The 19,976-nt window shown below is 45.5% G+C and overlaps 1 protein-coding gene across 1 annotated transcript; it reads right to left on the bottom strand.

The window, feature by feature from the left end:
- Window positions 1–506: 506 nt before the first annotated feature.
- Window positions 507–12,474, bottom strand: LOC144175268 (putative fatty acyl-CoA reductase CG5065). Its single transcript, XM_077704362.1, has 8 exons — window positions 12,190–12,474; window positions 8,321–8,437; window positions 6,247–6,422; window positions 5,106–5,178; window positions 3,660–3,766; window positions 3,038–3,215; window positions 768–812; window positions 507–629 (listed from the first exon to the last, which is right to left on the bottom strand). The coding sequence occupies exons 1-8, from the start codon at window positions 12,325–12,327 to the stop codon at window positions 507–509; spliced, it is 957 nt and encodes a 318-aa protein (XP_077560488.1). The 5' UTR covers window positions 12,328–12,474.
- Between the last annotated feature and the right edge of the window lie 7,502 nt (window positions 12,475–19,976).

The raw sequence follows: 19,976 nt of genomic DNA on the forward strand, positions 1-19,976 counted from the left end.
CCCCTTGTTTTTTTTTATTTCAATTTTTTTTGCGTTATCGCACGGTCGCTGCGCCTCTGATCTGCCTGCCCACTCACAAGCACTGCGTGCTTAGGTGTGGCAGTAAATATATCATGTATATAAAACATTGAATAAAGCTTATATTATTATTATTATTATTATTATTATTATTATTATTATTATTATTATTATTATTATCTGTGTTACAGAATCATTACGAAAATATTTTTTAAGAATAAATCTAGCCGCCCTTCTTTGTACCCACTCGATGTTCTTAATTAATTCTTTTTGATGAGGGTCCCATATGATGCTTGCGTATTCCAGTGTACGCCTTACTATTGTTAAATACTCTGCTAATTTTACGGGTGCTGGAGCGAGTTATTGCATGTAATGATAAAAGCGAGGTTAGCCTAGCCATATGTCACCACTTACGTGCAATAAATAAATAAATAAATAAATAAATAAATAAATAAATAAATAAATAAATATGAAGCCATTGTGGCAATTTACCTGGTAGTAGCAGTGTGCCAGGCAACAGAAATGAGTGTATTAGCCACTATGTCCACAGGAATGATGTCGGCAATGCCATCCTTTTCTGTTATGAATGACTTTAGCAGCCCCAGACCACACTGCGGAAAAATATGGACCAAATATGAGCGAGCGCTCTACCTACCTTCCACAAGAAAATGTTCGGTCTCCACTAAAATGAATTGCCGCTAAATCTAAATGTGCGCATTCATATTCAAGAATGTGTAAATAAAACGTACCGACACTATGGTCCCCGTTATGCCGTTATAGTTGTCCACCCAGCCCTGAAAGTAAAAATCGCTGGCATGGTCATGCGCGCAATACAGTCTCGCATTAAAATGACACTGACGTGCCCAGACAAGTTGTACCGTATTAGTATATCTCATTTCATACAACTTTCGGCCACACAAGTTGGTAAGCAACAAAATGTATCAGAAGGGCCACAATGTGCCGCGCCTACGCTCCCCCTCCGCCCTCTACTACACTGTTTTCTGACCTACGAGTGAAGACGTCACTGAGATGCATTCGATATATCATCTGGTTTTATATTGGGAACATTGTTCCCTCAGCCGGGTGATCACAAAATTCGACGAATACACAGGTGGCATACACAACACCAGCGTAAAATATCAACTGCTTTCTTGAGAACGAAGTTTCATCATATACCAACTAGTCCCTATGGCAGCATCGCTGATTGTTCCTCCCTTAGATTAAACATATAAACATTTGCAGATTCCCTCAAATCGGCTCCTGTCTCGTTGAAGTTATAAACGAAAGCCTATGGACACGGTAAATGTTTGTATACGGTCATGGCACTATGCAAAAAACAGTAGAAACATAGTTACCGCTGCGAACTGCACGTTGGCATTTAAGTAGTATGGCGAATTATCCTGTCATTTTTTCTTTGCGATGCCTCCTGTCCACAGTCGGTAACTGCGCAAACAAATCCTCGGGACGTGATTAGAGCTGGACAAGGAAAGGGTTGGTGAGGTGCCAGTATTTGATACTTTTTTGTTGTACTCTGGTGTAATTTTTCGAAGTTTGTGTCGAAATTGGCACCATTGTTGTTTGGATCATCATCATCATCATCATCATAATCACCAGCTTATTTGTTGGGTTGTGACTGTTGGGACAGAGAAGTCTTTTGAATGAACCGAACTTCTACAGTGACTTTTGACTTCTCGAATCCTTTTATACATTTGATATTTTGTAGCATGGCTCATCTCTAGCCATTAACAGATTTTGTGTTGCGTGCTTATGTATTTATTTAATTATAAATAACGTAACCCTCACTTGAGGGTAACTAGAGAAAGGGGTACAAAAGAAGAAAACAATTTACATTAACAAGAAAGAAGTTAGTTTTCGCGTTGCCGGGAACGCATTTCTAGCAAGCATTCAATTTTTTTTTTATATTCGCAAAGGCAACAGAATATTCAGGACATCCATACCACATTTCTATGCTATAAGAAAAAGAAGAATGTACGAAGCCCGATAAGGCCTTACTGGGGCAGTGCGGTTCTACCGAGCTACTCGTTTAAGGGCAGGTCCTTTGCATGCGTCTGCTAATTTTCACTTCAACTGTTATAATTTCAAACAGTAGTTTCAACATCTGCTTTCCACGGCATACTTTAAGCAGTCACGTAAATTTAGCTTATCTGCGGCAGATCCGTGTTCCGGTTTAGTTCGGACAGCAGGCGCCATAGTTTTTGCCATACCTGTGAAATGCTGAGGTCGTACTTATAGTACCCGCCACAATCTCGGCGGCTAACTGCTAGCCATATTGTGAAGCACCCTGCAGAATTTTTTCTTTTTTTTTCTTTTGTTTCTTTTTGTCTTCGTATTTTTCTGCTCACAATGCTTGTTTAGGTCATGTCCTCCTTAAAAGCTCAAATACGTGTCGATTAGCTAAAGGAATTTCTGCCCTTATTCGGATATTTTTGGTGTCACAACTTATGAAATTTGATGTGGTGATGCAACACTAAAATTAATTATACTTTCCAAGCCTCTCACAAATTCTCCAAACGTGGCTCAATCCTTCCCTTGCTCGGAAGTGTTCTTTCTTTCAACGTAGCTCGCCGAATCGCTACCCATGTTCTACGGTGTGCTTTCCCTAGAGAGCTGTTTGCGGCTTCGACGACAAGTAAAAATATAATTATTGAGTCATTCAACACTATACTCCCTTTGTAGTCGTAGTTGCGTCATTCAAAAGAGTATACTTCGAATGATCCATTGTTTACTTGAAAACGTTTCCTCAAGGGGTGCTGAACCTGGACCCTGACGTAGGGTGAAGCTGTTTAGGTCCCTGGTAATGATAATTACATTTTGTTTGTACAATCCCTCATAGATTTCTAATCTATCCTGGCTTAAATGCTTCCAGTAGCAATTGACACTCCAGTAGCAGTTGATAAGTTCTAATGTTTTCAGCCATATCTGCATGCATTATTTCTATGACAACGTGTTCTTGGTTGCTGTTGTCTCTATTGCTCGCAAACGGTGCATATCGTCTTACCGGGAAGGGCTCTTTCCAAGACCCCGTCACAATGGAAGGCCTGACTATAGCCACTGGAAGCGTTCCTTGCGCCTCAAGCAGCAGAGATTCAGCTAGAACCTTTGAGAAGGTGTAAGTGTTCGGATACTGGCCGAGGAGTAGTCCAGTGATCGCGTTCAACATCTTGTCATCCATCCACCTGTAAGTAACGCAGACTACTAAGCGAGGTATTTATTGGGATTGCCAAGGTGTAGTCTTTAGGGTGCAGTTATTTTGAACTTTCGGAAATATTTGGAGTTCAAAAACTGTCTAACGCGTGATCAACTGTCAATGACAAATGTAATGCAACGACGTGTAGTAACGTGTATTCGTACAAATTAAGAAGAAGAAATGGACGTGGGCAGGGCATGTAATGCGAAGACAAGATAACCGTTGATCATTAAGGGTAACAGGGTGGATCTCCTATAGGGAAGACAAGCGTGGCCCGAGGCGGCAGAAAGTTAGACGGGTAGATGAGATCAAGAAGTTTGCAGGGATAAATTGGCGGCAGTTAGCACCATACCGGGATAATTGGAGATCTATGGGAGAGACCTTTGCCCTGCAGTGGGCGTAGATAGGCTAATGATGGTGATAATGTACTCACTCAGCAGCTGCAATTATTTGGGAAGGATCCGCAGGTGGGGGGTATATTACTTCACGTGCATCAAGTTTTTCGCTGGTGATGTATGCGGTTGATACATACACAAGAGCCTAGAAAAAGAAATGTACTATCATAGAATCACTTTATAAGCCACGTACTAGAATTAGATGGACGCAATAGTAAAACGGTTTATTTACGGGCTCCACATATTTCCGGTAATTTTGCCATTTGAAAATTAGAGAACATTTGGGTACGCTAAAACTTTGAGTTTCGGCATTGAATTTTCATTCCAAGCACTAATTATGTTTACGTTGTTTGTTGAATACACATTAGCAGATTACCCGGCACGGTAGAACTGATTTGTAGGGAAACTCATTTGTATTGTTGCCGGGGTCCCATGAGAGTACCAAAAAGTACCCCTAGCATAAACTTTTTGAACCAAGTTCTCTTGGAGGACATTCAGTAAAAAAATTATGGGCCGCGTCCAGTGCAGGGTATCAAAGCAGTTGCAGTCCATGGTTGTTGGTTTCTATCCAAACACAAAAGTTCGACCTCCAGTATTCTCAAGATTTAGTGGCCGATGATATCTGCCCTATGCCATAACTGCCAAAATTTAGGGCTGCAAATTTAAATCTTTTGACACAGGGAGGTGTATGTTAAGTTAGCATGCACACACACGTGGCTCTACAAAGACTGAAACCAGAGATTCTGTCAGCCGATACCTGGGATTAGCGGGGGCGGCGTGCTAACGCAGCTGCGTTGGCGAAACAAAACGGAGAGGAGCGTCTTTCGAAAGGTGAGGAGTAGGGCGGCACGCGCGGCTATGGCGTCATATCTGTCACTGCCTCCCCCTCATTCTTGTTTCATGTGTCGCCTCCACAAAGTGGCCTTCCCCTCCCCACACACTGAATTCAAACCACCCTCTGTCCCCGTCTCCACGCGTGGGTGTAGCTTAGACGGCAAGACGACGGGCTCTCCTTGGCTGTGCCAGTAGTGAGTGCAGCCCTCGTCTAGTCAGTAGCCAATAGTAGCCTGGGATGTTTCTTTGTGTAGCCAGTAGTAGCCTAGGACTTTTGTGCTGATGCGAACACGAAAATTTTCTGGCTGAGTTAGAGGTATTCTGCTTCCCAGTGAACTACTCTTCGTTGAGGTCGAATAATGGCTCGATAGTGGTATATTTGGAACGCCGCATTTCCCAACTTTGTTAGTGCAATTAGGCTACGCGCCAATTTTATCTGCATGGAAAGAAATCGCGCTATTTCTGTGTTCTGTTTCATATTTTCGTGAACGCGTTTCATTTCTCCATGACTGTACATAATGTTGTACAGTCTACAGAATTATGTACAGCTCAAACAAGAATTATCTGGCATGCGTGAATCAGAGAAAATAACTGCACAAAAGCGTCAACCAAGAAATGTGACACCGACTGATAAACAGAGGAAAACTTACACGTAGGGTTGACATTTTGTTGCACAAGCCCAGAACTTGCTGTGTACCCCTAACATTCACCGTAACTGCCCGCCTGAAAGAAAAGGGCAAGTCGCAAATTGCTTGGAAATAAAACAGGGAAGAATATTTCCAAACGTGTCTGCCGCAGTCTAAGCAAAACAGCGAAATAAAGACAAAGACAGAGCCAGGACAACAAGGACTGCGCTAAACTATCAACTGGTTTTATTGCGAATGAAGCATTTTGTCCCACAGCGAATTTACTGGGATGCCCCCGGGTCAGTCATTTTGCCGATCTTAGAAAGCTTCTGAGGGGCAGAGGATACAACATCCACGTCATACCTCTTGGCTACTTTTATCAGTTTGTGTGGTACCGTGTGTACACCGGAGGGGAAAGATGCGGAAGGCTTCCTGGCGAGCCATTGTTTTAACTATAAGAACTCTTCGCAGGAGTTGCAACACATTTTCATCATTAGGAAGTTTCAAACACGGCTGTCACGTCAAACTGCTGAATCCTAATGAAATTTTAACGCGTGGTGAGGCATGCATCAGCATGACCTGTATCATCTTGTCTGAGAAAGAACTAATTTTTCTACGCCTGCGCGGATAAATCTTTGTTTTGACCACTACCTATAAATTGTGCTTCGCTCACAATAAAACCAGTTGATAGTTCAGCGCACTCTTTGTCGTCCTCGCTGTGTCTTTGTATTTTTTGCACTGTTTTGCTTCGATTATGTACCAACACGCCGTTTCCCACGGGACACGACACAGTGCCAAAACAATCACCGCAACGCTGAAAGATAAGCTAATGTCATGCAAACGCTTTTTACAAACACATTAATATACATTTCAAATGTTCCCCCTGTTCTCCCGTCACCCAAAATTCTCCATCAGGTAGTGACGTGGGCAAGAGAAACTATTTACAGCTCCTCATTTGTTCGTGAAGTTTATCGACAGATTCAAATGCTCTCAAAAGGAACACCCTATTACCAATTGCTATAATACAGCGGAAACCGCCAAGATAACGAAACTATAGGTTTCAGTCTATGCAGGCGTGTAAAAGTTCTCTTCAGCTTCAACTATGTGAACTCCGTGTACACAAGTATCTATACTGCACAGAAGGCAGCTTTTATGGCAGGCATACTTGAGAGGCGCGTTGAAATTGATTGTTGCAGCTGCGTGGTAGACCACCGAAACTTTTGCGGCTAAAGTGTCCTGGTCGGTCGCTGTTAACCCGAGGTTATGCTGGGTGAGGTCTCCTGCCACCACCTTCACTTTTTCCAGGGCACCCGGCTGCTCCTTCTTGACACGCTCAAACACCTGAAAGGGAAAGAAGCAGCGTAAAAAGAAGCTATTCTAACGCGAATAAGTATACATCTCAACGATACAAAAGAATTTGTTTATGCCATCAAGTTCTCCCCTCACGTAAACGACGTGATTTGACAGTGCAGTTGCAGGGATGTGTTTCATAAACATGGGGTGCATTTATGCCAATCTCGCCAGCGGTAAAAAAACGAAAGTGGTGTAAACATAGTGCGAAAAGAGCGGTTGATTTATTCCAGCGCCAAGGACGACGCGGGTTTGTGCCCAGCGGCGGTGGCCGCTTTTCAGATTGAGACGAACAGCGAAACCGTCAATGCGTCGAGATTTTTCCGAGGTGAAAATTAATCCGGGGCCCACCACAATGGCGCGTCTTACTTGCCCAGCTTCAACACTTTAATCCCCATAATTAAAATTAGTTTCAGGGGTGCACCTCGGTTATTTTGTACCCCAGCCTTGGCGTATGTTGAATGTGGAGATCGTGAGCATCCCTTTCAAGCGAATGCAAATTAGGGAGGGCAGGGTTAGCTGAAAAAAATGAGTTGATTCCGGAAGAGGGAAAAATTATTGGGATATCTTAGTTACGCGTAAAAGTAAAAAGAAACAACGAAGTATTTGACGTATACAGTGGAACCTCGCTATAACAAAGTAGTATCGTGACTGTAAATTAGCTCGTTATAACCGATATTCGTTATAGCAGTAGAAGTAAAAATAGTCTACAACCAATCGACAATCAGGCTCACGCAAAAACGCTTGATACAAAAATGCCTTTTTTATGGCTTCGAACCCACTACGACCAAGGTAACCCTCACCTTTCTTCTTGTTGCATTTCAAGCTCAATGAACCGGAACATGAGTACGTGAAATTACAACAGAAATAATTTCACTTGAAAAAACAGACCTGCGTCCTTGTTTATGTGATGAAGGATGTGATCTTCGTCTGGTGGCTACTCACAGCCCTGACCAGCATGAAATTTTTCCCAGTGTCCATGAACAAAATGGTCTTTATACTTCTGGAGTTTCGGTCTACGGGGGGTTTTCAGAAGTAGCTTCTCAGCCTCCTGGTCAAATATTTCTTCGTTATATCCGATATCGCGGTGCTCTCATGGTTTGGTTTCAATTTATTTATAAAAGAATAAGTGCCATCGAAATAAAGCACTATCAACCAAAGTTTTTATTTAGTTCGCTATAGCCGATAATTCACTATATCCGTGATCGTCATAACTAGGTTCAACTGTACTTATAGACGAATGGCGGAATGGGACGTCGTACAGCCATGGAGGCAAGAAGCAGAAACAGGAGCTATTGCAATATGGAAGTTGTAGCCGTAAATTTTTTCAGATGTTTTTCACGCCTTTGAATTGACTCGTCAGGTGATATTGAGCCCAAACATACGGAAATATTTTACAATAATTTTTTTCGAGCTTGAAGGCGCTGTAGAGAGTGAGTCTCGACAGCTTAGTTGGTCGTCGAGGGAGCATTCTGGAACAAGGCTGCTGCATTCGGAATTCGTACTCTAAGCGGTGACGGTCAACTGAGATAGCGACACTAGCAGCAATGCTTCCATACCGACTAGCCGGTACAGGTCGCCGGAATCCTTCCAGCTATGCGGTTGTAAACAAGCTAGCCATCCAGTATAATTAGCGTTCGGACGTTCCCGTGTTTTGTCATAGATTAGCCCACGGAACTTGTGAGAAGAATGGCACTAGGGAAACGGTTTTTTGCACCTCTGTTCTCTCATTAAAATGGCGTAAATTGGCCGAAAAAACTCTATACATATCCTACGCATACTAGGCTTTAACCTGATTCGACGTTTACTGACTTTTGAAGAACTTCGGCTTACCAGTCTCAATATTTCCGGATACCGGTATGTGGCAGTATATTATTTCAGTTGTTTACCTGAGAATTAAGCAATGCTTTGATCCTGGCCTCGGGTTCCTTTTCTTCCCTTCGTCGTACAAGAAGGTAGATCTCCTTGATACCAGGAAAAGACCGCAACAGTTTTTCCAGTAGGACCTGAAACGTGGGAGTTTTTGATGAGCCCGAAATCAGTCACTACTCAGGAGACACTTGAACACGCACTATCTCTGCAGGTATTTTGGACAAGCCATACGGTTTATCATCATTCTTTGACTAGACCGCATAAATTTATAATTTCAGAATTGCAGTGAGACATTTTGTCTAGGACGGCGGCAGTGTTCAGCTACTTCCTATGATATTTTAAGGGTTTTTCTTCGAACGCACAGGGGTGAAACTGGCTTTCAATTAAGTTTGACAAACTGCCAACGACCTAAACCATACTTTCTGATGAACAAGAGATTGACTGGATGCGGTAACATTTTTCGCCTTGTTACGGAGCTGTTGCTCAGCGCGTTCGCCCAAAAAATGCCACTGGAAGTAATAGTCCAGTAACAAGTGTCTGCGGAGCTGAGTCTGAGAACTAATGCTACAGAACTAATGGCCCCTGAGCAACAATTCCTGGAACAAACGGTTCCAACTCCAAAGTAGGAACAAAGGCTCTATAAAGTTGGAAGAAAGCCAAGGGGTCAGCTGTTTTTTCCTCTGTAATTATGCACTACTGTAAATATATCTTTAATCCGGATCCACGAGATAATGCAGGAGCAATTTTGCTTCGAAGCCAAATGACGATCGATTACTTAACAAAATAAGTCAGATTTAAAAAAAAAATTGAGAATGCATTCTTTATTAAACAGCGACAATGCATTTAAAGCTCGCTTCTTTGCTTTGAGTTTATATTCTTTGAGATTTCAGTGGCGAAGTGATGTGCTTTTTGAAAGCTTGAACCAGGCGAGCAATTTTGCTTCAAGAACGTCTATCCTGAATTCAGGGTTTATGGGTAGGAACTAATGGGTAGGAACTAATAGGGTTTATGGGTAGGAACTAATTTTCTAGAATGACGGGAGCGTGCATAGAAATTTACTTTTATGTGTCATTTTATCTTGCTAATCTTTTTGAAGTCTGCACTGGTGAAACTCACTTGCAATAAAGTTTTAGTAAAGGAATAGAAATAGACTTGGGCTGGCCATGTAACAAGACGAACCGACAACTGGTGGACCATTAGGGTAAGAGAGTGGATACCAAGGGATAAGTCTATAAGAAGGGCAAGGCCAATAACAAAGCGCAGGGATGAAATACGAAAATTCGGTGGCCAACACTGGTCTCGAGCGGCGCAGGACAGGAGCTGTTGGAACTCAACGGGAGAGGCCTTCGCCCTGCAGTTTGCCTGAGTAGGCTGTACGTAATGGACACTATTTTTTCGGCAGAATTAATTGCTAATTCAACTTCAGAAACTAAGTTTTACGCACCGGCACTATACAGTAAAACCTCCTTAAACCGTACCCGGATAAGCAGTAATTTCTTCTTATACGTAGTTAAACCGAATCCCCGACTCGGTTTCCCTTTAATCTAATGAATTCGGATAAGCCGTAGTGCTGGTTAGTACGTAATTTATTCGCGTCCCTGTCAGGTACGGTAATAAGGTTTCACTGTATCTGCGTTATGAGGCCCGGCGAAGTGGACGGCTACAGTATTTTTTGACCCGATTCTCTTTCTAATCTGCTTTTCTATCCCCTTTATTTCAGAAACAATTTCATCACTCTCACCCCTTGGGACATTCAACGGTTTCGAAATTTCAGTGCATGGCCGTTTTATATTTTCACCGCCATGCATGGCCTCCGCGGCCGGGATCAAACCCACATCATTACAATCACAGCCCAGCGACTTAGCCACATGGGCCATTGTAGCTGCGGTCACACTGTAGCTGCGGACAAGTGCGGGCACATCTTCTGTCATGTTGAGGGGTTACTGCTAAGCGTTATACTTTCGGCGAAAAATTCATGTTAGTTTATTTATGCCTGCAGTCATTTCTCACAAATGGGCAGTGGCAATTTTTGGAGAGGAAGACAGGGGTAACGCGAATTTTAATTTATAGGTTGTTTTCATTATGTTGCGATGTGTTAAATAAACGAATATGTATATGTGTCAAAGTTGCGGTTCTTATTGCCACTGTTTTCCGGCGTTTGACAGTCTTTTTATAGTGCCGAATAAGTCATGATCGTCATTTTTGCTATGCAGGGATAAACAAGTGAAAATAGAAGCCGAGAAAAAATCCGCCGTTTTTCCGGAAGCGGGAATCGAACCCACATCCTCCGCATAATGCGCGCGGTGCAGCTACCAATTGTGCTATTGTGTCATTGTACCTATTGTGTCATATTTCGCGGGGGTTCTTTATCAGTCAGAATAAATGAGTACGCAATTAGTTCGTCGCTGAAAATACCGCAGTTAGATGCCTCTCGCGGGTGCCTACAAGTGACTCGTAAACTCTAATGATTAGGAGAGTTTCTGGAATTAGATAACTAATTAAAATTAATTAGTTCAATCTTATTAAAAAATACAGTCCACTTCTCCACAGTACCGCAAACATTATGCGCCAAGTTTTTTCGAATAACGCCATTGCTCTTTTTTATAAATATTGCTCCATGGTAGCTGGGGCACCCTGTATATGTGCATGCATGCTATTGGCATGTATTCTGCACATTGGAAGTAGTTTATTGAGCGCGCATGTGATCTTTCAGCCTGTGCCCTTTCAAATGTAATCATTCTGACCTCGTGGTTTTATTAAAACAAACATTGCACCTTTTATTAGTCCGAAGCTCGAAGTAGCCAGCTCCTGTCTAGGTTGGAGCTGAACTATGCAATAAATAATTATCTCTCTCTCTCTCTCTCTCTCTCTCTCTCTCTCTCTCTCTCTCTCTCTCTCTCTCTCTGTCTATGCGTCAGTCTCGGGCGTCCTTTGCACAAATGAACGTCGGTTTAAGCCCGCAAAAAAAAACAAAAAAACCTTAGAAACGCAGACCTTGATGAAATGAACTAACATGGGCAACTTTTTTTTTGTGTGTGCACACCGCTCAGTCCCAATTACACTACAGTAAGCTTGATTTCGCAGAAAGCAGGCGCACCTTGAACTGTTTTGTTATTGGAACGGTTTTTTTTTTCATCTTAGCGCCCGCAGCATTTGTTCAGGATCATTTTTTTTTTTCTAAACTGAAGTTCGGACCATATTTTGAGGGGGTCATTGGTTCTGGGCACTTTTTCATGGGCCTTTCTTCTAAGACCATCTTCTTGTGCACTAGGCGTGCCTATTAAGCATGCATACCATGTCCAGAGGGAAATAAGAGTAAAATTGAAACCTTTACAACAGTTACGCTACTTCCCATGAAAAGAAAGCCCTAAATGCAGACAGTGGAAGCCTTGAAGCATGGACGTTTGGTATTGAATTGGCCCCGACTATGTTGGCCCAGTTGTATCCAAACGCTCAGGTTTCGCAGAGTTACAAACAGACTAAAGGAAGGGAACAACTGTGGAATCTTAGCACACGCAAGGTGTACAGAATATTGTATTGTACATGATATTGTGGACGCTAAAGAATACTGTTTACCCACGGCTTCTAGGTGCCCCTGACTGAGCAGACGGAGGGGAGGAATCACGAGTACTATAGTGCTATAACACTTACTTGGGAAAGCATGGCAATTCAGGTGAAAGGTATTTGGGGTTGGTCACAACATGAAAATTGGCGCCGGAGGTCAGATACAGGTAAAAATCACGATTGGGATGTAAAGAACTTTCACTCTAAAATTTTTGCGGTTGAATTACACAGCAGCTCTGCGACAATATTTTATTGTTTATGTACTGCTTTTCAAAAGAGTGACCCGAAACTATACCAGGAACGTAAATGAGCTGAAACGTACCTTTCCGATGAATCCGGTTCCTCCTGTGATGAACACCACTTGGTCCCGGTAGAACTGCGCGATCTGGGAGCCGCCATCTGCTTCGTCAACCACGACCAATGATGGGCCTTTGTGTGACTGCTGCCCAATTTTCTCCATGGCAAATCTTTGGCTACTTACTGCAAAGCACAGGCAAGCGTTCGGCTCTTTGTGTCGCGCTGCACTATAATTGCAGTACAGTATAGGGAATGATATGAGGGTAGTTGCGGGAACATCGTCCTCACTACAAGAGAAGCCTCAGCTTGATTAATTCGAGATGTCTGGTGACAGGTAAATGCTGCTTGTAAGACACTGCCTCTCGGATGTCGTGCTTTATACAATGGAAGCGGTACGAACACGGGCCTCCGATTAACGATGTTGCGTGTTCCAGCTGGTGCTACCGGCCACGTCTCTCCCATTCTGATGGTTAGTTAAGAATTTCTGCCGACCCCAGCTGGGTCTTTCAAACTCTTGTTTCTGCATTGCTGCGGTGCTGTTGGCAGAAGAACACGAAGAGAGCTCAACGTCAGACCACGCGGAAAGGCTATCTAGCGGAAAAGCCAGAGAGGGCCACGGGGAAATGGTTGTTTACAATTTCCCACAGTTCTCCCCCTGCTTGGTATGTGCCAGGTGGACTGCAGCGTTCACCTTCGTGGATGGATGGAGTTTTTTCCGGATAAAGTGTCGGCTGCACCAGAGGGTGCACGGTCGACAAAGAAAGCTCTGAGGGGTTCTGCTAGCGCGGGTAAATTGAACCAATACGTGCCATGGGCTTGTGCGTTTGTTTGGTGTGCATAGACCCCTGTTTCAATTGGGAGCCCTAGAAGGCCTGCGCATTGTACGTGCCGCGATGTCTAACAGTGTCATCCCTTGCTTTAGGTACAACATAAATCCAAGGCAATATTGTTCCGCTGTTGGTTGCCTAAAATGTAGCAAGGACACGCAAGAGAAGGAACCGCCCGTGAAATTATATTCACTTTCTAGAAAATCAAATACAGCAAGCATGCACCACTACAGCTCGAACTGTCAATTTGGTTGGCACATTGTTTTTTGTTTCTGCCTTGCCGTTTGCTTTCTGAGTCTCCTAAAATATGAACTATTGTTCCACTATAGCCCCGTGCACTGTTAAGAAATAAGAGACCACTTGCCAGTATTCCTCGCTTCTGTGCAAGATGCAGTAGCAGTTTCCTTTCCCTGCGTAGTTGAGGGCGAAAAGGCTGTAGTGCACCCCACAAAATAGGGTTTTTCAAAATGCTCACATCCAAGTGTAATGGCGGACTGCGTTCTGCTCCTGGGGTACTGTTAACGTGCTCTGAGTAACCACGAGACAGGAGCCGTTATTGCACTGGAAGATACATTATAAATAAAGATAAAAGGGCTCAAAAAAAGAAGGGGAACGTTCTTGCGTGCACTTCTGTCCCTTGAGAGCCTACAAACCTCGCATGGTCACACACGCTTCGTAGAAACGGTGGAGAATCTGAAAAGATGGAGTCCGGTAGGGAGCAATCTGGCGAGTCACAGGAAAGCCGCACGAACTCAAGGCATGTCAGCACGCACTGACATCCAACGCCGTAGATATTGACGAACCGTAAAGGCTGCAGTAGCAGCGTTGGAGTAGGTGGCTGGCCGGCCATGTGCGCAGCTTCAACAAATAACCATTTCCTTTCACGCGGCAGCGTAACGCCGAAGTGACAACTCCGCTGCTGGTAAACACCAGCCCGTGCGTGTCGACCGCGTAAACCAGCTGCCCAGAATCAGCGAAGCTAGAACAAAAAAATTAAGCCGCTCCACTCAATAAAGCTGTCGGAAGTGCAGAGCAGTGATTCGCCATAATGGGCTATAGCGCCGTTATCCGCTCAGTGCTACCACCCAATGCAATTCAAATTTCCCGCCTTCGCAGTGCTCTCGCGTCCCCTACCTGAAACTGCGCCAGCGGGATTTCTGTTCTTTTTGTGCTTGCTTTTCCTCCCACACGTGTCGACGTTGCAGTGCCCCTTTTTTTTTCTCGCTCACTATTGTAAAAACCAAACCAGCGTTCCTAACTAAATGAACGCGGGCGGTGCCTGTTAATTATGTATATTATGCCTCAAATGTACCGACAGTTTTCCTTGCGCTAAACAGCGGGGAGATGTATGACAAGCGCCAGCGGTTCACGCGTTTCGAACGCTTATGACTACTGTTGTGACCGGGCGGGGGCACCCGATCCGAGCTCCGTGGCCTCCGACATACGAGTGGTAGCGTGTATGATGCGAGCGGCCAGCCGCTGTTGCAGCCGTGAAGAAGTCCAGAAGCCGTAGGCTAACGTAACTGTTTACTTCATAGCGAGAGGTGAGCCGAAGCCAAAGAACAATGCCCCGACGGGCGAGGTTACAATACAGGACTCGAGCAGAGCGACAACATCGATTCGCTGCTCTAACAGGAATGGTTTACAACGCTTGGGCAGCTCTATTTATACCCAAAAGCGATAATGGTGAAACGCAAACAAGCTGGAACACGCACAACACTCTTTCCAGAGTTAGTAAGCCGTTCATAGCCTCGGGCACGTTGAGTCCGAGAGAGGGGAGAGAGGAGGACTCCGTTGCGATCGACGGGGCCTCTGTGTCCTTGAAGAGCGTGGAGACGAGCCTCGCAGGCAGCCGCCGAAGTTGTGAAATGCGCGAGAGCAAAGCGTCTGACGCGGCTTTGTCGCAACTTGTTGCCGACATAGTGGCGCGTGTTTTCAAAGGCGCACGAGTGGCTTCGCTGCACAGCCGAGGAGTGGTGCGGGGAAGTACTGCGGCGCTGGCCGATTTGTAACACTACATAAACCGCTTGGCTTTCGAAGCCTCCGGGTTACGCCGCGACGGCGAAACGCCCTGTGGCTCTACTTGGGTCCAGCGAGCGAGCTACGACGACAAGGCTAGTCCCTGAAGTGCTCTGCACTTAAAAATCCGGCGCGGAAGCACGAGTCCCGCAGCATTGGCAGGTCACAGGGAAACCTCAGCAAGCCAGCGCGTGCGTCGGCACGGTCGCTGCGTTGCCGGCGCCGAAGCCAGCGGAAACTCGCAATGAAAGCGACGACATCCTTGGAACAACAAGTGGTTTGCCGGCCCCCGTTGCAGGCTCGATAAATAACCTCTTACCTTCCATTGAGCAGTTCTTCCGCGGAAGTGGCAGTCACTCGGGGAGGACCGGCGGGTGCCTGTCTTCGGTGTTGCCCGGTTGCCCACAAATGGTTTCGGTGCTACTTAGGGGATTCCACAGCCGACCCCGGTGCAAGTTTCCGGCGCTCACAACGAAGGCTTACCCTGGTATTCTGAATCCTTCCTCCACTCGAGCTTCCAGTGGAGGAAGGTCCTTAAAATCGATTTCCCCATGCATAAGCATTGCGGAATCCTCCCCTCAGCCGAGTTGGGGGAAGAAATGGAGTGGAGGAGGGACTTAGAATACGGCCCTTAATCTACCAGACGCACGGTCTGATGAAACTCGTACAAATGGGATGGTATAAAAAAAAGCGCCCGAGGACCTCTTTAGGGTGGAGGCAATCGCCCCATTCATTCCCCCCCCCCCCCCTGGTAGCACTACTGCTTGCAAGAAACACTGGGAACACTGCACTATATTTACGGAAGCGAGAGAATAAGTTTATTAAGAGCATCGATCATAAGATCACGTGCGATTAATGTACCTCTTTAGCGCGGCTTCCCTCTCGAAGAGGATGAGTTGGTCGCCAAACGCTCCAAATCCGTTAAGGCACACGATATCAGACATTTAATTCCGAAGAACCCCAGGCCCCAAAGCTCACCTACTTGCAAAAAATCAAACCAGTGAATTTCGGCCTTCACCCTTTTCCACAACAGAACTTCTTCTGCACCAGTCCGTTGTATTTAGGGGACCTGAATTTCCACCTCGATGCCCCTGTTACCATTCATGAGCTTCACGACGCATAAGCGAAGCTTGCACGAAAAATGGTTTCCCGCCACAACCTCACAAATAACGAAGTCGCAATATTCACCCTTTGTCACCCTGAACTCCACTTGCCACCCAAAGGCCCCCCGCAAAGAATAATGAACTCCAGCACTCTGGGTTCATCAAGCGGCTTGGGAAGCCGTACCGCGCATGCGCGGAGTACGACCCATCCCTCGGGTTTTGGGTTTACCTTGAGCCATTTTGCCCAAATGGGTGCCCCAAAACTGGTGCCAAAGGGAGCTTGCGTTCATAGCGTCCCGGCGAGACTGCGTCTTCAACACGATTGAAGCGAAGCCTGCTGCTCCTCGTTCTACATCAACACGGCTGACTACGTTGACAGGTTAACTGAGTTTGTAGATTGAGCCCGTGGTCAACAAGAGATGGATAGAGATGAAAAGTATATACGCGGCAGCCGTGCAGCCGCGGCCGTGCTTTGCCGCCCGGAGTGGGAAGTGGCGAGCGGCGCCGGCGCGCCTGCGCTCCCGAACCGACGTTAGCAGCGGTATAGCTACACAGCTACAGCGGAAGGTGCACCACTCCCCAGAAAGGCACTAATCGGGGAAACAAAGACACAGAACCGAGAAAACGGGTATGGAGTAGAGAAAAATTGTGCTAGGGATCGTCTTTCGCTGGTCTAGTGAAAGCGGCTACAAAAAAAAAATATATAATAAAATCCCAGGCCATCCCCACTAACGTGAACCCTGCGGGGGGAGGGGGGTAGTGAAGTATGTTGTGTACAAGTGTATTCTTGGCGCCTTGGCGTTTTTGCCAACGGAGATGAAACCCTTTGGGGTAGAGGTATTCAGCTTTGCTGTAAAAGTCTCTTGTGTTTGAAGCACAAAACTCTTTAGCGCGAGACGTAAAATGTCCCGGTGTTTCTTTAGTACGCGTTACGTTCTAGCGCGAGGCGTAAACGAGTTTCCCGGTGTCTTAGTACCGTGACTACATGAGACGACGATTACAACGACGACTGGAGACGCCAACAGCCTCAAACCCTATTATCTGTCGCGATGCTCAGCCTGAAGTTCTCTACGCCGACTGGCCACGGTGGACCTGGCTGGTTTGAGATCTTTGAAACCAACGACAAAGCCGCGTACTTATTTATAGGTAATGTAGCCACGCGCTGCATGCGTACTTTCGTACATGTGGAAGCTCTATTTTTTCACTGCAATAGCGCTGCATACGAGAAACGCTAGCCAGCCTCGAGTGGTCTGCAAAACGATTTACTAAATCTCGTCGCGGGTGATTGTGTTGGGTTTGAGTCCCCGTATATTTTTAAGATCGAATAAGCCGGTTAATACACTGAACCCTCTTTGAAGTCAAGGTGATTGGGTTATCACCAGCTCTCGACTATCTTTCTCCCATTCACCACATTCCACTTCAAGCCGATGAACTCATCCCCTACACAACAAACGTTGGGTGGGCCAACAAGCCAACAATTAACCGCCTGCGGAGTCACCTGCGCTCAAGACAAACTGTCCCCACTCTTTCCAATGCACGCATTCGAAGCAGAATACCGCCACTAATACGAGCTCTCACTCACCCTGCACGACGAACTCGTTCGCAGAGTAACGATTCTTCGTAAATTGGGTCACCAAGTACGATAAGACAAGGCAGGGTACGTAATTTTCACACAACCGCAACCCATTGTCACGCAACAACTCGGCCTCGTTCGACAAATATATGACTGCCCTCGTGGCTTCTATCAACGCGACGCAGTGCGCCGTGCGCAGGCTATTCGGATCAGCCGCATAACATATGGCATGCCGTGTCCATCATTGATGCGCGCAGAGCTCAATCAATTACATGGCTACAAAGCGGCCACCTGTGCCGGCCGGATACCTCGGCTTAAGGGTTCATTCGCACGATGGACAGGGCGACCCCTGTAGCCGATGAACGTGCCGCCGCATTTTGGAGGAAAGACAGATAGGTTAACGCCGGCAATGCCTACGTTTCTCTGTTGCAGCTGTCACGGATGCGGCTGCCAAAGCGCATGTCATTGCCCCCATTTTCCGGCAGTGTTTCCCCGAGTAGATCATAACAGAATATAAAAAACTTACTAAATGGCGCTTGGTCTCCCCACCACAACGTCAACGATGCGTCTTTAACAACTCGGGGTTCCCAATACTACCTAGAAGTTCGATGACATCACCTTACTAGTCAAACGCAACTACTCTTCCATAATTCAGTATTATGTGCTCCCCCTAGCTGCCACATCACTGTACCGCTATTCCTGGTAATATGCATCCAACATACAACCAAGTTCGCCGCCCATCACGGGTTGCCCCCCATCCCCCTCCCCCTCCCCCTTTAGGCTGAATACGTATGGCCAGGCCCACACAGTGGTGGTCATCGACTCCAAGGTGCACCTCGTTGCCTCAGCTACCAACCGCTGCCAACAATATCGCAACCCCACAATGCATAGCAATTTCCCTGGCCTACCAAGAGCCTGTGGTATTTCTGACACCCGAAAAGGATACCCGCTCTCTTCGGGTAACCACTGTCGATATCAACATATATTTGCCTTCAGTGTTGTCTTCTTCCTGTTTCACCTAATTTAGCGTTCTTTTCTGAAACTGTTTGTGCACTTTGGCACACGTCATCACACAGCACTCCGCCTCATAATTTGCATGGAGCGCGAGAGTTATGTTTCGTGTTAGGGACGCCTAAGCAGTGTTCTCGACCGTCACTGATGAAACTTCTGGCCCCAATCCCATACACCTAAGATGTTTTCATGTAGAGTAGAGGCCTCAAACGGGGGCTGTTGTAGCCTTGGTAAGGCATCGGATGATGGCCAAGCACCAATCAGAAGGCACAACGTTATGCTGCCGAGCAGCATGACACAAACGTTCGCATCTGGCTTAGGCACACAGCCCCTGCTTGCAGACTATGATCATCAGATATGCTGCTGATCAGTCAACTGCCTCTTTATGGCTGCTTTTCTGAAATTTTTGCAAGCTTGCTTGTAATATTTTTGCTATCTTTATTTATTTATTTATTTATTTATTTATTTATTTATTTATTTATTTATTTATTTATTTATTTATTTATTTTACCTCACTGCCCAAAGGGCGTTACGGAGGAGAGGGGGTTACATCCTGTGTAACAGAAAAAGAAAAGTGGCAGCACTGATACAAGCTGAAAATAACAACATAAACATAAGCATTCGCCACATCACGTTGCTTACAGCAGATCGAGAAGCGGTCTCATCTGTTTTCGCAGCAGCCTATGCAGGAAGGCGGTTCCAACTAACGCAAGTGCTGTGGATCAACGACTCATGGAAATGTTTTGTATGGCAGGATAGGACGTTAACTTTGTACCGGTGATCCATGCGTGCTGAAATGTAAGATGGCGAAGACAGTAACTGTTGTTTTTGAAAGGGATTTTTGTGGTATCTTTTGTGAAAGATACACAACCGAAATAATTTCCCCCGATGGTCGAGCAGTGGTAAAGAAAGTCTTAATTTCATGGCTGTAACGCCAGATGTGCGGTGATAATTATAAACAATGAAGCGTGACACACGATTTCGGACTTTTTATATTTCTGCAACGAGTGATTCTTGACGGGGATCTCACACAGAAGCCGCAAAAGAAGCAACTTTGGGGAACTAGGAGTCACGTAAAAATTTTGACGGAGGGGGCCTAACATATGGTTAGCATTATTAACAATATAATCAAGGTGAAGTTGCCACTACAGGCTAGATTTTAATTGTACGCCAAGGTATTTATAAGATTGGACAGTTTCAAAAGGGATGTCGTTAAGAAAGGAGTTAGGTGCCGCAGAGTTAGTTCGAGAAACGCGCGTGCATTTACATTTATTAATAT

Source organism: Haemaphysalis longicornis, unplaced genomic scaffold (genome assembly GCF_048455015.1).
Source record: "Haemaphysalis longicornis isolate Haplotype H1 unplaced genomic scaffold, Haemaphysalis longicornis Haplotype H1 scaffold_3, whole genome shotgun sequence".
NCBI classification, from domain to species: domain Eukaryota; kingdom Metazoa; phylum Arthropoda; class Arachnida; order Ixodida; family Ixodidae; genus Haemaphysalis; species Haemaphysalis longicornis.

Bases quoted from the DNA above. Each gene is read 5' to 3' on its own strand.
- LOC144175268 (XM_077704362.1), bottom strand. From the start codon at position 12,327: ATGGAGAAAATTGGGCAGCAGTCACACAAAGGCCCATCATTGGTCGTG. The intron at 5,179-6,246 runs GTATGCCTGCCA...CTTTTCTTTCAG, and splicing joins AATTTCAACGCGCCTCTCAA to GCGGGCAGTTACGGTGAATG. The intron at 630-767 runs GTACGTTTTATT...ATTTTTCCGCAG, and splicing joins TAACGGGGACCATAGTGTCG to TGTGGTCTGGGGCTGCTAAA.